This window comes from Beta vulgaris, chromosome 3 (assembly GCF_026745355.1).
Source record: "Beta vulgaris subsp. vulgaris cultivar EL10 chromosome 3, EL10.2, whole genome shotgun sequence".
Taxonomy (NCBI): Eukaryota; Viridiplantae; Streptophyta; class Magnoliopsida; order Caryophyllales; family Amaranthaceae; genus Beta; species Beta vulgaris.
Window position 1 is genome coordinate 51,360,149 of NC_079204.1, and position 15,906 is coordinate 51,376,054.

The following is a 15,906-nucleotide window of genomic DNA, read 5'->3' on the forward strand; positions in this document are numbered from 1 at the left end:
TGTTTGGCAATACTACCTGAAACGTAGCTGAAACTGATAAGGTAGCTGAAACTGATAAGGTATAGCTGAAACTGATAAGGTGCTGAAACTGATAAGGTAGCTGATTAGTTTAACTGTTTGGCAGAACTTGTTGCATAAGTTAATTAATTAATTAGATTTTGTAATTCTTTTATTATATATATTTCAACACTAATTTATTTCAGTAGCATATCCATATTCACAAGTAGCATATCCATCTTGATACACCCTATTTCATATATCTCGGGATCTACTCCTTTATTTTGAAACTTTTTTACTTCAGGTTTCTCCTACAAAATGCAAAGGTAGTATTATAAATTTAACTTATACAAATTAAATCTATTCAAAAAACAAGCTGCCAATCTCTCCTCATCCAATCATACTTATTCTTCATACTTTTTATTGGACATTTCGGTTTAATTCTTTTCTCAAACTTATCATGAACTAATACCCACTTAATTGCACGTCCTTTTACTTTTTCATCAAACAAGGCGATCAAAATTTCACAAAAAGCTATCATGTCATCATCTGTCCATATGAAATTCCCCTCTTTTTTATCATTTGATGGCGTCTATTAAAAAAAAAAATCCAAGAACCAAAAATAAAAATTCAAATCTTTCGAAGTGAAGACAATTGCATCCTTATGATTCCCAAGTTACAAACATCACAAACCACAAAACATTGTTTTATATTCACCAATGCTTATATACATTGGAAGTTTATTCTTTCTCTCCTTTAATTATAAACCAAAATCATTCAAAAATAGATATCGTGTTAGGTTTGGGCAAACATCTTAATAAGCTTTCTTAAGGAGTGTCGGCATTTTGGTAGATGGTGTGGAAGACTGGAAGTAATATAAGTATAAGAAAATCAATTAAGAGATAGAGAGAGAGATCTAGTGCATCCTACATCAAATGGGTTATGGAAGCCTAACTAGACGAAGGTATAGGAAACTTATGTGTTGCTGCCAAACAACAAATGAATGAAGCTTATTTTGGGAAGATAAACCAAAATCATTAAAAAAAACAGAGATTCCAAGGAGATGAATGAAATTGGAGATACCTGATGCAGAAACTTGAAAAGGGATGCAGTACATTGATGAAGTCAACAGCCAGTAGAGAAGACAAGAAAGTATGAGAGAGAATTCCGGTTGAGCCGTATATTTTCTCTAATTAACGTTATATTCCAAGATTTTAGGTACCTGATTTCAGATACCTGATTTTCAAACGTTATAATTTTTACCTTGTCAAAATCAGTCATTTTAGGAACTGAAATTTTATTTTAGTTATTTCCCAAACACACCTAAATCATTTTAGCACCTAAAAGTTTTAGCAACTTATCATTTTAGGCACCTAAAATGTCTCCCCAAACAGAGCCATTGAGGATGGTTATTTTGGTATAATCTTAACGAATCTGTCATTATATAAGTCAAAGATTATTACAGGTAACAATTTTATTAAATCAAAGTTTAATAGTGTTTCTTGATTCAGTATAATCTTAAGCAATCTCTCAGACTCTCATTATATAAGTCAAAGATTATTACACGTAACAATTTTATTAAATCAACGTTTTTATAAGAATTGAGCATGTGAGTGTTACACTGCCAGGCTATCAGACGCTTGATCAGAAGAATAATGAGGTAATGACACTCAGATGGCCTCAAGTTGACCCTAAAATTGGGGCCACGACGTATCTATTGAGATCAAAATTGAGGTGGTATCACGTCGTACTCCAAATATTCAATGTAAATGAGTTTCTATTCGTTAAAAAGATAGTTTATAAATCACAATTCTTTGCCAAAGTAGTAAGAACAACCCCAAAATGGAAGGCCAATGTTGCAACAAAAATGGCAACCAAAATGGCTTAGAACACCCTCAAGTGGCAGTGGTGATGGTACCATTTCCAGCGCAAGGCCATCTGAACCAGCTCCTCCATCTCTCTCATCTCATAATCTCGTACAACATACCGGTTTATTATGCCGGTTCAGCTACCGACAACCATCAAGCGAAGCTCCGACTTCATGGTTGGGACACTGAAATTTTAGACAAAATTCATTTTCATGACTTCCAACTCCCTATTTATAGCTCACCCCCTCCCAACCCCGACCCTTCTATCCTTTTCCCTAGGGAACTTGAACCACTTTTCGATGCTTCTAAGCATCTCCGTCAACCTGTTTCCTTACTCTTGCAAGGACTCTCTACTAAGTTCAAGAGAATTGTTGTTATATTTGATAGTCTGATGGCTTACGTAATCCAAGATGTAAAACTCATCCAAAATGCTGAATCATATGCCTTCCGTCCCTTCTCTGCCTTGTCCATTTTCTTAAATATCTGGGAAGGAATACCTGAGAAACCTTTTCAGCTAGATTTAGAGATCCCACGATGCATTCCCTCAAATGAAGGGTGCTTGACGCCGCTGGTTTTCAGCTTCATAGCCAATTTACATAAACTACTTGGGTTTCAGGCAGGAATGCTTTACAACACGTCTAGGCTGATAGAGGGTAGATATGTCGAACTGCTGCAGAAGCTATCGAAGAATGCTGAGGCAAAGCACTTTGCTGTTGGACCATTGAATCCAGTGGAAACGAAAAGCAAAAGCGAGAAAGATAGACATACATGCCTACTATGGCTAGACAAACAAGAAGTAGGTTCAGTGATATACATCTCCTTTGGATCAACAACCTCAATGACAGATGAGCAGATCACGGAGTTGGCACTAGGATTGGAAAGAAGTCAGCAAAAGTTTATATGGGTGCTTAGAAGGGCTGATACAGCTGATGCTCTCAGAGGCACTGAAGTGAGAAATCCTCAGCTGCCTGAAGTGTATGAAGAGAGAGTGAAAGACAGGGGAATAGTGATAAGAGACTGGGCACCCCAATTACAGATTTTAGCACATCCATCCACAGGTGGGTTCATGAGTCACTGTGGATGGAACTCGTGCATGGAGAGCATTAGCATGGGAGTGCCAATGGCAGCATGGCCTATGCATTCAGACCAACCAAGGAATGCCGTTTTGGTGACAGAGGTGCTAAGAATTGGTACATTGGTGAGGGATTGGACAGACCGTGCTAAACTAGTGATGTCCACTACTATAGAGAATGTATTGAGAAGATTGTTGGCGTCAGAAGAAGGAAAGGCGATGCAGGAAAGGGCTATAGAACTGGGTGATGCTGTTCGAGCATCAGTTGGCAAAGATGGTGTTTCTCGCTTAGAAATGGATTCTTTTATGTCTCATATCACCAGATGATGTACGTCAGTAATGGACAATTCCCCTTCAGGACTTCCACATACAAAAGGACTCGATCACTGCAGATCTCAGTTGCTTTCTCTCCAGAAGGCTCAAAAACCCAGTTGTGCTGTGCCTCTCTGTGCCTTTCATTACTTTCAGAATTCTGTCTTGTGTCTATCCTTCATTAAGCTATCCGAGTCTACTCATCATAGAAAGCAACCCGGTTGTTATGTATCAAATATTGTATGTCACAACTTCACATGTTTTGTTTGTCCTTTATAAAGCTATTTGTATCGGATATTGTATTCACAACTTCACATGTTCTGTTGTGTTAAGCATTGTTTAATACATGTAACAAAAAGTTGCATACCCATCTTGCTCATCAAAACTGTACTAGTTTGCATAATCTCATACTAGAAAGTTCTAAGATGACTCAAAACAGACCAAGTTGAAGATACATCAACTAATCATGACTTCTTGGAAACACATTTGTTTCGTAGCAAGGGCCGTTATGAAACATACTAGGCAGCCATTTTAGCTAGTTTATCACCAAAAGAAGTCCAAATGTTCGCTTCAGTCCTGCCTCAATACCAAAAACCTCGCTGCGCTTCTTGAAGACTCTGAATCACTAAGCCTCAACAGGATGCTAGTACGAAGAGTGGCATAACGCAAATAATAAGATGAGAATAAGACCTTCACTCAGCTTGTTGCCGGATATTAGAATTATTTGAGGGGTTCACCAGTAAGCAAAAAGGGTTTTTGTTATGATCTCCCTATTAAGCAAGCTAGCTGCAATCTGATGATTGTCACGGGATTACCGAACCTTTAGTCTCGCAAATCGACTCTTCCCAAATCCCAGCAACATGAGTAATAGATATATTGGCATCTTTCCTACTCTTTTAAGGAAGCAACCCTATGAGGTAAGAGCAGAAGCAAACTTCTGCTAGAAATATATATTTACTGTATCATTCACTTAAGCATAGTTCACTAATCAAGTACTTCATGAAGGCATGAATCCGAGAGTAACAAATAATCACTATGATTTGTGAATAGTGCATATCAAAATGTTAGTGAAAAAAACTTAGAAAGTTACCACCAAACAGTGTTACTCCAACACCTTCATTTACCTCAAAAGTGGGGTGTCGTGTCGTGTTGTGTCTGACACGACATTTTACTTGAATACTTCATTTTTAACTAAAAACTTGACTTTTTTCTACAAAATAGCCGAGTCGGACACTTGAACACTCGTATCCGAATAGATACTCAGAGTAACATAGCCACCAAACACCACCCTTTTTTTTAAAATCCAGAAAATACCCATAGTTCATCCCAAAATTACACAAGATACCATCATCATATCTCACTATTCACATATCAGATATCACCTTGATTATTTAAGACAACCTTGCGTAGAACCCAACATTGACGGACATATAAAATTGAAAATGATCTTGTTCACGAGGAAGCATCACATGGTATTCAATTAGCCCCCTATTTGTTTCACTGCTTTCTTTCCAAGTAAGGGTGGATGAGGCAAGCAATTACGCACACATCACTAGCCATTACTATATTCAGACTTGAAGTCTGTAATTCTTTTATAGAGACAAAAGTAGTCTGGCACAACTTTATTGCACGCAAGTGGTCAAATCAAATTGTGTCAAGAAAATCTGACTCAATGATTGCCTTTGAAAATGTCAAGACAAAATCCTTTTTGTGCGGAGATTGCTACATCTACTACATCTACCCACTGGATAAACTATCCATTAAAAATAAACAATTAAAGAATAAATAAATCTGCTGAGTTGGACTCCACTTATGATTAATGTCAATCTCTAGTGGATAGATTACCCGGTGGGTAGATAAAGTTTTTTCTTTTTGTGCACTCCAAGGCCGCCAATATAAACTAGAATCTTCCAGTTCCAAAAATATCACAATCCCACCAACAAGTTAACGACCAAATATGATAAGCCAGACTAACAACCTAAAACAACTTCCCCAAGTGGCAGTAGTGATGGTACCACTTCCAGCACAAGGCCATCTAAACCAACTCCTCCACCTCTCTCACCTCATCACCTCCTACGGCATACCTGTCCATTACGCCGGCTCAACCACGCACAACCGCCAAGCGAAGCTCCGTCTCCATGGTTGGGACTCACAAAGTTTAGCCAAAATCCATTTCCATGACTTCCAACTCCCTCCTTACCACTCACCCCCTCCAAGTATAGACACCTCTGTCCCTTTCCCTAATCACTTAACCGCACTCTTTCAGGCGTCATCTACCCATCTTAGGGAACCCGTATCTCAACTCTTGCACCAACTCTCGCAAAACTTCAGTCGAGTGGTCGTCATTCATGATATTATTATGGCTTATGTGATTCAAGATGTGAAGCTCATCCCAAATGCTAAAGTCTTTACCTTTGTTCCGACTTCAGCCTTTACCATGTTTGCAGACACATGGGAAAGCATACCTGAGGAAGTTAAACCGTTTCAGCTAGATTCAAAAGATATCCCAGAAAATATTCCTACTGGTGAAGGGTGTGCAACGAAAGAAATGGTGGAGTTTGCAATTAATCAAGTACAATGTCTTGGGTTCGAATCAGGGTGGATTTACAACACCTCTAGAGCTATAGATGGCAGATATGTCACTTTGCTGGAGAAGTTATCTTCAACTAAGTCACGGATAAAACACTTTGCATTAGGACCGTTTCATCCGGTGCATATCAAAAACGAAAACGGTGAAAACAGACATCAATGTCTGAAATGGCTAGATGAACAAGAGAAAGGCTCAGTAATTTATGTGTCTTTTGGGTCAACAACATCTTTGACAGATGATCAGATTGAAGAGCTGGCAAATGGGTTGGAAACAAGCAAGGTGAAGTTTATATGGGTGCTCCGTAGTGCAGACCGGACTAATATTTTTGAAGAAGCTGATAAATTCAGAAAGGCTCAACTTCCAGAAGGGTATGAAGATAGAGTGAGAGACAGGGGAATGGTAGTGAGAGATTGGGCACCACAGCTTGAAATATTAGCACATCCATCGACTGGCGGGTTTATGAGTCATTGTGGATGGAATTCATGTATGGAAAGTTTAAGTATGGGAGTGCCTATTGCAGCATGGCCAATGCATTCTGATCAGCCAAGAAATGCAGCTTTGCTGAGCGAGGTGCTTAGAGTTGGTATATTGGTGAGAGATTGGGCACACCGTGGCGAGATTGTGAAATCAAGTACTATAGAGAATGTGGTGAAGACATTGATGGCATCAGAAGAAGGAAAAGAGATGATGAAAAGGGCTGCAGAGTTGGGTGAAAGTGTTAGAGGATCAGTTGCTGAAGGTGGTGTGTGTTGTTTAGAGAGGGACTCTTTTATTGCCCATATGTCTGAATAATGCAACCTTGTTTTTTTTTTTTTTTGTTCTTTAGAAAAATTGATACCATTAATCCCAAATTGTTGTGTCTTCCATTGTCAATCTGAAGTTTCATTTATTTATAAATAATCCCAAGTTTGGAAGAGTCTTCCTAAATTAATCCTAGGCAACCTATTACCTGTTGTTAAACATGTAAAATTTTCTTTCTTCACTCTTTTCGTACTCATAAGTCGTGTCGCCTCGCTCGGACCTAGAAAACTAGCTGCAGCCACTATTCCCACCACTAAAGCACTCACCGTCGTCGAACCATCTGACCACCCCTTGTGAACCCCCTTCACTTCTTCCTCTGCTAACCCGTGGTTTTCGTACTAACCCAACACCTTTCTTTTTCTAAGGGATTGCAATGTTCTCATTCACCTTTTTTTTTTTATTAGGAAATTAAGTTAGCCCAAGGGCTAACCCCTACCAGGCTACTAGCCTGTAGGAAACACCAATACATTGGCTGGTAAGGCATGCATAGCATGCTAAGGAATACCCCAATATAATGCTGGAAGTAAGGATCGAACCCCTGACTTCAGGGGCCAAGGGGGAGCGCTCTACCCACTTGAGCTAACTCCTATCCTTATGTTCTCATTCACCTTTGATTAGAGCTCTTTCCACTTTCTCCAGCTCCTTTTTCTATGCTGTTAGCATTCAACAATAGCATCACAAATTCAGAACACCTTTCATTGTCTACCTTTTATCTAGTAACAACTAACAACAAAATAGAAGAAATCACTAAAGCAATGATCAAATCAGCATAATAATTAACAGTACTTGGTCAAATTAGTTGCCCAAAAAGTCCAAAATTATCTACAAGAATAAAAAATTGAATCAACCACCAATCTATGTTTGAACTTTTCAATCACCCCATTTGGTTATTCACCTAAATAAACACAACAGAGATATCCATAAATAAAAATCAGATATATATTAAAATTTTGGCAGGTGATTCATCATTCATGGAGTCTTGGTGATGACCAAAATTCAGAGCCAACTACTGCAGTGAATTAAGGGGCAGTACATTTTTGGGTCAGTCGTTTAGTTTGGATCGATTTCAATTCAAGTTACAATTTCATTGTACTATTTTTAGTGTAGTTTAAATTCGCTTAAAGATAATTCAGGATTTCAGAAGAAACATATCCATATTTGAAATAAACATCATTACATCAATGCTTGTGTTATGCTTGCAATATATGACCAAGCTGTGAAAGTCCTTTCGCAATTTAATTAGACATACTCTTGGTAGACGTGACTCGTGAGTGATGTAAAAACTAACTTAGAAATAGAGATGATATGACAAACATTGTCAACTATAGTTGGATGCTCTAAGAGTATTGATACTCCATAGTACTACTCAAAAGATGTTAGATTATCACCTTCGATGATAAGATGGATCACACCAATTTCTTGAACCATTAGCACGTCATTAGGAATGGCAATTGTTCTAGCAAGCAAAGTACGAGGAAGCGTCACATAGTACTCAATTAGTCTCCATTTTCTCTCTCCTTGGAGAGCACCAATGTCGGTCCTCTGAAGCAAGCAATTACGCACACATCACTAGCAATTATATTCCACTTAATTATTCTAAATATAAATATCTATCTATACAAATATATTAAAAGGCGTGCATAAACAAGAAAATGTGCCACGTGGCGCTCTCCATAGGGAATTTTAGTTCATGTAATCCATGTATAATAAAAAATTTAGAAATTGCATAGGGTTTGATCCCGAGACCTCAAGTACGTATAATAAAGTCTAACCACTAGGTTAAGTTGTATTTAGTGTTATTATAATAAAATATTATATTAATAAATGAATTTTTTTCTTACCCGAGACATAAGACCTAATAACTAGTTACTTTCTATTAAATGGAGTACATGAAAACCAGACTTATAAAAAAAACACCAATACTGGAACTGTTTTGTGGAGGAAAAAGTAGTCTGATACAACTTGCATGCAAGTGGTCAAAACTCAAAGCACTAATAGACCCAATTGTGAAAACTGACAAGGAACTCTGACTCCCTGATTGGCGTTGAAAACGTCAAGACAAATTTCTTTGTGTGCACTGCAAGGCTGTCAAGTATTATAAACGAATCCCCCAGTTCTAAAAAAAATCAGACCCACACAATAGTTGTAGCCAAAATGGAAAGCCAAAATTGCAACCTAAATCAACTTCCTCCAGTGGCAGTGGTGATGGTACCACTTCCAGCACAAGGCCATCTAAACCAACTCCTCCATCTTTCTCAACTCATTACTTCCTATGGGATACCAGTTCATTTTGCTGGATCCGCGACTCACAATAACCAAGCAAAGCTCCGTCTCCATGGTTGGGACGCAGAAAGTATGACAAGAATTCATTTCCATGACTTCCCTCTCCCTCCTTTGGCTCCACATAACAGCACCTCACCTCCTCCAAACCCTGGCCATTGTATTCCTTTTCCAGCGCACTTCTATCCACTTTTCGAAGCTGCTACGCATCTTCGTCAGCCTGTTTCTGAACTCTTGCATCAACTCTCAAGTATGTTCAAAAGAATTATTGTCATTCATGATATTATAATAACTTCCGTCGTCCAAGATGTTAAATTCATCCCAAACGCTGAATCCTATACTTTGATGCCCATTTCTGCTTTTACCCTTTTCTTAAGTTCTTGGGAAAACATAGCTGAGAAACCTTTTCAGCTAGGTTCAGAAGATATTCCAAAATGTATTCCTTCAAATGAAGGGTGCACTCCACCAGAGATTGACAACTTTGTAGCTAATCAATTCAAATTTTTGGGGTTAGAGTCCGGAAGGATTTACAATACATCCAGACCGATAGAAGGCAGATATGTTCAACTGTTGGAGAAGCTATCAACAAATGCTGATATGAAACACTTTGTACTGGGACCATTTAACCCAGTGGATATCAAAAGCAAAAGTGGAAGACAGAGACACCAATGCCTAGAATGGCTGGACCAACAAGAGCAAGGTTCTGTGATATATGTATCTTTTGGATCGTCCACATCACTGAGTGATGAGCAGATCAGGGAATTGGCAATAGGGTTGGAAAGAAGTGGGCAGAAGTTTGTATGGGTGCTTAGAAACTCTGATACAGGAGATATTTTTGCAGAAGGTGAAGCAAGAAAGCCTCAAGTACCACAAGGGTATGAAGAGAGACTGAAGGACAGAGGGATTGTAGAAAGAGACTGGGCACCCCAGTTAGAAATTCTAGCTCATCCAGCAACAGGTGGGTTCATGAGTCATTGTGGGTGGAACTCATGCATTGAGAGTATCAGCATGGGAGTGCCAATAGCAGCATGGCCTATGCATTCTGACCAGCCAAGGAACGCCATCTTGGTAACAGAGGTTCTAAGAATCGGTACACTGGTGAGGGATTGGGCACACCGTGCTCAACTGGTAACATCAACTACTATAGAGAACACAGTCAAAACATTGATGGATACAAAGGAAGGAAATGAAATGAGGAAAAGAGCTGCAGAGCTAGGTGATGCTGTTCAAGGGTCAGTTGCTAAAGGTGGTACTGCTCGGTTAGAAATGGATGACTTCATTGCTCACATCACCAGATGATTATTACTAGGGATGTCCCCTAATGGACTCAGCTAAAATCAGTATGCTTAGATAGCAATAACATGCTTCAAAGAAGTAAAACACGACCTATAGCATTGGAATCAGGAAACAAGGAATATCAAACATGTTGAATTCATATACAGCAGGATTTACAAAGTTGGAACAGCGAAAAGCCAGAGGCCATACCTTTTTACAAAGTTGGAACTGTGAAAAGCCATGTTGTATGTGTTATTTTATGATAATAGTATAATGCCAATGTCATACGTTAATCTGAATAATACCACAGCCATACAGTAAAGACATTGATCCTTACTTTGGCAATTGACACATTTCATTAACCTTGTATATGAAGTTAAATAAGCGTAAGCAAGTAAAAGCTATCATTAATAGATTATTTGGCATTTCATAAATCCATAATAGGTTGAAATGTCATATCGCATCTTGAAAAGCAACAATTATCAACGAGGACATCCGAAAATCATATTATTGCAATCATTATCACCATTGTCTATCAACATAAGCTCAGAATCAAGCCGCGACAGGTGCTCATAAGTGAATTCAAATGAAGGACTTGTTTCAGGTCGCGGAGGCAAGAGGTAGTATCAGCTATAAAATCGACAGAACACGTTCAATTAAGATCGCAATAACCTAAAATAACTAAATTTCTAATACACAAAAGACAAACAGTTAGAAGAAGCAAGGAAGACATGATTCTTGGGAGGGCGGACATTAAGGGGCATAGCAGGAGCAATGGAAAAATGTATCTGGGTGATCTTCAGTCAGGATTAACAAATATGAAAGCAGATGGTCATTTATGATGCATCAAAATAAGTGCACAAGTTACACAATTTAACTAATTGCCTATATATATGCTTTTTAAATTGGACTCAAATGCTCAATGTAGTTGAGAGTTCTCATAACGAAAACATATTGGAGTGTAATGGAAGTAGCAACCTGAAAAGACACTGCTAATTCTACATACCTTATGAAGAAGTTTTACGTGTCTATATTTATAGGAAGCATCCTCTACTACAAAAGTGAATTTTGGTCCTAGACCTCCTAGAGAACTATTGGATTTCACTAGAGGTTAGGTGTGTCCTAATACCGCACAATTTCTGAGTTCTGCAAGCCATGAAGTGAAGAAAAGAACTGTATATATGTAATATGACTATAAAGGGTAAACATAAATGGAAGTTGACATACAATTGCCTTCAGTAGCTCACTAGCTCTATATGATTCAGTTTCAGACATCCATGTTATAAAGTAAATATCATACTAGAACCCCATATCCAGATGAGTAAGATCAACATACATACTCGTACTGTCAGAGGGAAATAAGTTCACACCGAAGTTCCAACAAAAACCATACTGTTGTCTCTAGTGCTGACTTTTGAGCATCCCGTGTAGATATCCACCAGTCATTCCAAGAGAAAGAAGAGCAACAACTCCAGCAGGAAACACCTTTTTCGTCTTTAGGAAACGATAACCCATTGATCCGAGTAACATTGTAGATACCCCAACCCCAAGTGATGAGGCAAAAGCCGGCTTGTTTGGAAGTTCTGTGTAAACATAGTACAGTAGAGCAGATGATACACCACCGGCCCCAAGGGACATAAGGCTGCCTCTCTTCATATAACCCATAACTCCGCCAACTCCAACAAGGGTAGCATAGCCAAGAGTAAATTTCTGGGATGTTGACAAGTCCATATTCTTCCTTGAAATTAACAGTAGAGCAATCTGCAATGACCAAAAACAAACATAAATGAATCAGTTCCTTGCCTAAACGACTGATGATAGGAGGACTTAGATTGAAAGATAATGTCATGAACATTCAGAATAATTAAGAACCTTTACAAACACTCTATAAAACTAGTAGCTCGTATGATTAGTTCAATTTAAAAAAAAAAAAAAAAAAATATCTTCCACATTCCATTCTCTACTTAGGGCATGTTAACTTAAATGAATAGTGATATGTGAGCGTAAAAGTATTGTCAGAGCTGAACTGAATTGAATTAAATTGAATTGAACTGAAATGAAATGAAAATAATTTGGGGAGAATAGGCTCCTACTCTATTTTTTCCAAATGAGAAGTACGCGTATAACCCAAGTTTGATAAGGATGAAAACAATAAAAAGATAATAGGAGGTATGCATTTTCTCTTAATATGACCTCTTAACACAAAGATTTCTGTTAGCTCCCTATTCAAAAGTTTCAAAATAAACCCACCAACATCTAGCAGAAAGCTGCTGCATAAGAATGTTACCGCACCCATCTCCAACAAATCTCGGAAATAACCTCCATATGAACTATGAAAAAAGAGAAACAGAACATCTCAGCTACGGAATATGGTAGTTTGACAGTAAGATCATCATTGCCTTGTAAAACGGGCTATGTAATCAAAAGGGAAATAAGGCTTTTAACCAATACAAGCTGGACCTAATACAAATTATCTACTACCTCTATCTGGATTTAGTTATCACATTACTAGTTCGAATTACACTATCAACACAAGTAGGTGACTCTTGATTTCAGATGGAACCAGTGACATGTTGCAAAATTGGATCTTTTAGCAATAATGAGAAACTAAAATACCCAATCATATAATCCTCAAATTTGGTTCTCCAAATCAATATTAGTGTTAGTAATCATCATCAATTTATCTTACTATTTCACTACCAAAAAATCTAAATTATCGCCAACCTAAATTAAGGGAGTTCTAGTTTCATCTATAAAAGCCATTATCAAGGTCTTTACAATACATATTTAGCACTAAAATTCTAGTTTCACCCAGATTTTCAATTCCACTCTCAAAAAGCAGAAAAAAAAAATTAAAAGAACTTCAAAAAAAAAAAAATACAGCAGATGACATATAAAAAAAACTAAACAAAGAAACCTAAGTGTTCCTTGGAAAGTAATTTAAGCGAATAATTAATCAAACTAATGACAAAAACCCAACTAGAGAAGCAAAAACGATTAGAAATAATATGAAAGTGGAAAAAGAGTCCAAAAATGGCAAGCAGAATTGGCGGAGAAATACTCACTTGCTAGTTGCGTTTGGTAGACACTCCTGTAGTCCTGTTTGTTTCGTCAAATGAAGCATGAAGCCATGAAGGGGATGGAAAATTCACAAACTTCCCTTGTTAGTTGTTACCTTTTACCGTCTAGAAAAATACACTACTGCGATTACCACTGTGTCTAGCCTGATTGACCAATGACTTTATAGGGGTGTAATTTATAATTATTGTTATACAAATTACAGTAATCTATAAAATTTTAAGAAATTGAGATAAATATTTAGGAGGCGTTTGGTTCACGAAGTGGTATAGGTTTGAAATAAGGAATGAAACCGGAATGGTATTGGGCTGGAACTTGATACTTTATTCCATGTGTTTGGATTTATCTTGGAATGAACGTTTTCCTTTTATTTTAATACTTGAAGGTTTGGTATAGTGATGGCCACTGGTGCGGGTTGGGCGGGCCGGACCGCGGGCCGTAGTGGGTTGGGGTGAGATTTCACGGCCCAGGACCGGACCATGAAATTCATGGGTTGGGCGGGCTGGTCGGCGGACTAAAAAATCTTGGCCCACACCGGTCTGTTACCGGTTTTCACGGTTCGTGGGTCTGGTGGGCTGGACCGGGCTGACGGGCCGACATGAGAAATTTTTTTTCAAAATTATTTACACATTGAAATTATTAACTATTGTTACATAAAATCTTTAAAATGAATTAAAAATATATACAAATATTAATATAGATGAATAATTTGATTATTTTTTAATTTGATTGAATTATAATATATGCAATTTGATTAAAATATATACAATTTGATTAAAATATACACAATTTGGTTCAATATTTACTTGGATTGGGCTGGTCTGGTTCATGGGTCGGGTTGGACCGGTTTCATGTTCCGGGCTGATGGTTTTAGTAGTGGGCTTTAGTGGGTTGGGCTCAAGAAATTTGGCCCACGGTCCACCCACCAATTTCACAATTCGAGCTGGACTGGACCGGGCTTTTTACTGGCCCGGCCTACACGGCCCACGAGGTGGGCTGGGCTGGATGGGATGGATTGGCCCGCACTGTTGGCCATCTCTAGTTTATTTGGTATGAGTCATACCCACCTCCCCTCTTGGATTTCTAAACCCCATACCTTATGGGTTTGAGGCATGGGTTTAGAAATTTAAAATTTTGCAAACAAACACTAGGTATAGGTTTTAGTCATTCTAAACTCATACCTTATACCTTATTTCTTTGAACCAAACACCCCCTTGGCCCCTTAGATATAAAGTTTTATAGTCAAATTAAATTTGTTATTTTTTTTAATTATTGAGTAACCATTTTTCTCATTATGGCAAGTTTATTATTGAAATTTTTAACCTGTCTTTAATTTAGGAAAGGTTATAATTGTATAAAATCTAAATATTCAATTAAGTATATATATTTAGCTAAGAATAAAAAAGATATTTCATTGGAGGACACCATAGCTCCTCCTTGACTTATATAATAGAGATTGATCTGAACTTATTTGATGTGAACTTTTTTTTTGTATTTGATCTGATATGATCTGAACTTATTTAATCTGATCAGAACTTATCTTTTATAAAACATATAACTAATATTATTATTACTTTGTATTTTATTACTCGCATTACTATCATTTTATTACTATGCACAACTTTTAATAATAATTATTATTATTGTTAATATTTTATTTTATTTGAAAAAGAAACACATTAGTATATGAATATACAATTAAAAATAAAAGAACACATATTTTAGGTAACAAAAACATATTGTTCATGGTAAATAGAACCTATTGTTTTTGTCTAATGTCTGTTTAAAATAAGAATATAAGACAATCAATAGCAAATTAGGACAATTGCAAAATTTGATTTATCAATATATTAAAGTGAAAGTATTGGGTCAGACCGTCTGACCAAATACTTACTGTCAGACGGGCTGACCCAGTGACCTCAAAACACCCTCTCCTTTGGCCCTTCACAAAGCTCAATCATCACCATTTTCCCAACACTTTTCACCTCCCCAAAACCCCTAACTTTCCCACATTCTCTCTCCTCCATAACAACCCAAAAAAATGGGACTCAAAAAACGCAGCAAAAAAACCCACCCTCACCGACGTCGGAGACTCGCCGCCGGTGGGCCCATTTGTTGAGTTCCAGAACGGCGAAGACAACGCATGGCACAGTGTTCACCTCTTACTTCATGGCGAGACTTTCATCGTCACGTTCACCGAATTTCCCGACGAACAAGATCAACACTATCATGTCAAAGATTTCGACACTTACGACAATATTTCCAACTTCCAGCGAAGATTCCGGCCGTTGAGTTTGCAGTTTGAAGCGTCGGATTGTTTAATGGTGAAATTGGGTATGAGGTTTTCTTCATGAAATTCTTAATTTCAGTATTCATTCTTTTCCTATTTTCCATTTTCAGTTGGACTTTGTTTTGTTTCAGCTGGACTTTTTTTGTTTCAGTTGGACTTTGTTTCGTAATATGTATACCAACTGAAACAAATAATGGACCAACTGAAACAAAAAATGGACCAACAGAAAGAAATAATGGACCAACTGAAAGAAATAATGGACCAACTGAAAGAAATAATGGACTAACTGAAAAAAAATTAAGACTAACTGGAAAAAAATGAAGACTACCTGAAAAAAAATGAA

The 15,906-nt window shown here is 37.5% G+C and overlaps 4 protein-coding genes across 4 annotated transcripts; 3 read left to right on the plus strand and 1 right to left on the minus strand.

Moving 5' to 3' along the window:
* Positions 1–1,710: 1,710 nt before the first annotated feature.
* LOC104889582 (zeatin O-glucosyltransferase) lies at positions 1,711–3,652 on the plus strand. Its single transcript, XM_010674838.3, has one exon. The coding sequence runs from the start codon at positions 1,840–1,842 to the stop codon at positions 3,262–3,264; it is 1,425 nt and encodes a 474-aa protein (XP_010673140.2). The 5' UTR covers positions 1,711–1,839; the 3' UTR covers positions 3,265–3,652.
* A 1,453-nt stretch (positions 3,653–5,105) lies between these two features.
* LOC104889583 (zeatin O-glucosyltransferase) lies at positions 5,106–6,770 on the plus strand. Its single transcript, XM_010674840.2, has one exon. The coding sequence runs from the start codon at positions 5,207–5,209 to the stop codon at positions 6,629–6,631; it is 1,425 nt and encodes a 474-aa protein (XP_010673142.2). The 5' UTR covers positions 5,106–5,206; the 3' UTR covers positions 6,632–6,770.
* Positions 6,771–8,750: 1,980 nt separating this feature from the next.
* LOC104889383 (zeatin O-glucosyltransferase) lies at positions 8,751–10,553 on the plus strand. Its single transcript, XM_010674586.3, has one exon. The coding sequence runs from the start codon at positions 8,795–8,797 to the stop codon at positions 10,217–10,219; it is 1,425 nt and encodes a 474-aa protein (XP_010672888.1). The 5' UTR covers positions 8,751–8,794; the 3' UTR covers positions 10,220–10,553.
* An 803-nt stretch (positions 10,554–11,356) lies between these two features.
* Positions 11,357–13,411, minus strand: LOC104889384 (protein FATTY ACID EXPORT 7). The gene is made up of 3 exons (XM_019248685.3): positions 13,261–13,411; positions 12,446–12,525; positions 11,357–11,956 (listed from the first exon to the last, which is right to left on the minus strand). The coding sequence occupies exons 2-3, from the start codon at positions 12,449–12,451 to the stop codon at positions 11,597–11,599; spliced, it is 366 nt and encodes a 121-aa protein (XP_019104230.1). The 5' UTR covers positions 12,452–12,525; positions 13,261–13,411; the 3' UTR covers positions 11,357–11,596.
* Positions 13,412–15,906: the final 2,495 nt, after the last annotated feature.

What these genes read in the sequence shown, in the direction of transcription:
- LOC104889583 (XM_010674840.2), top strand. Translation starts at nt 5,207, where the DNA reads ATGATAAGCCAGACTAACAACCTAAAACAACTTCCCCAAGTGGCAGTA.
- LOC104889582 (XM_010674838.3), top strand. Translation starts at nt 1,840, where the DNA reads ATGGAAGGCCAATGTTGCAACAAAAATGGCAACCAAAATGGCTTAGAA.
- LOC104889383 (XM_010674586.3), top strand. Translation starts at nt 8,795, where the DNA reads ATGGAAAGCCAAAATTGCAACCTAAATCAACTTCCTCCAGTGGCAGTG.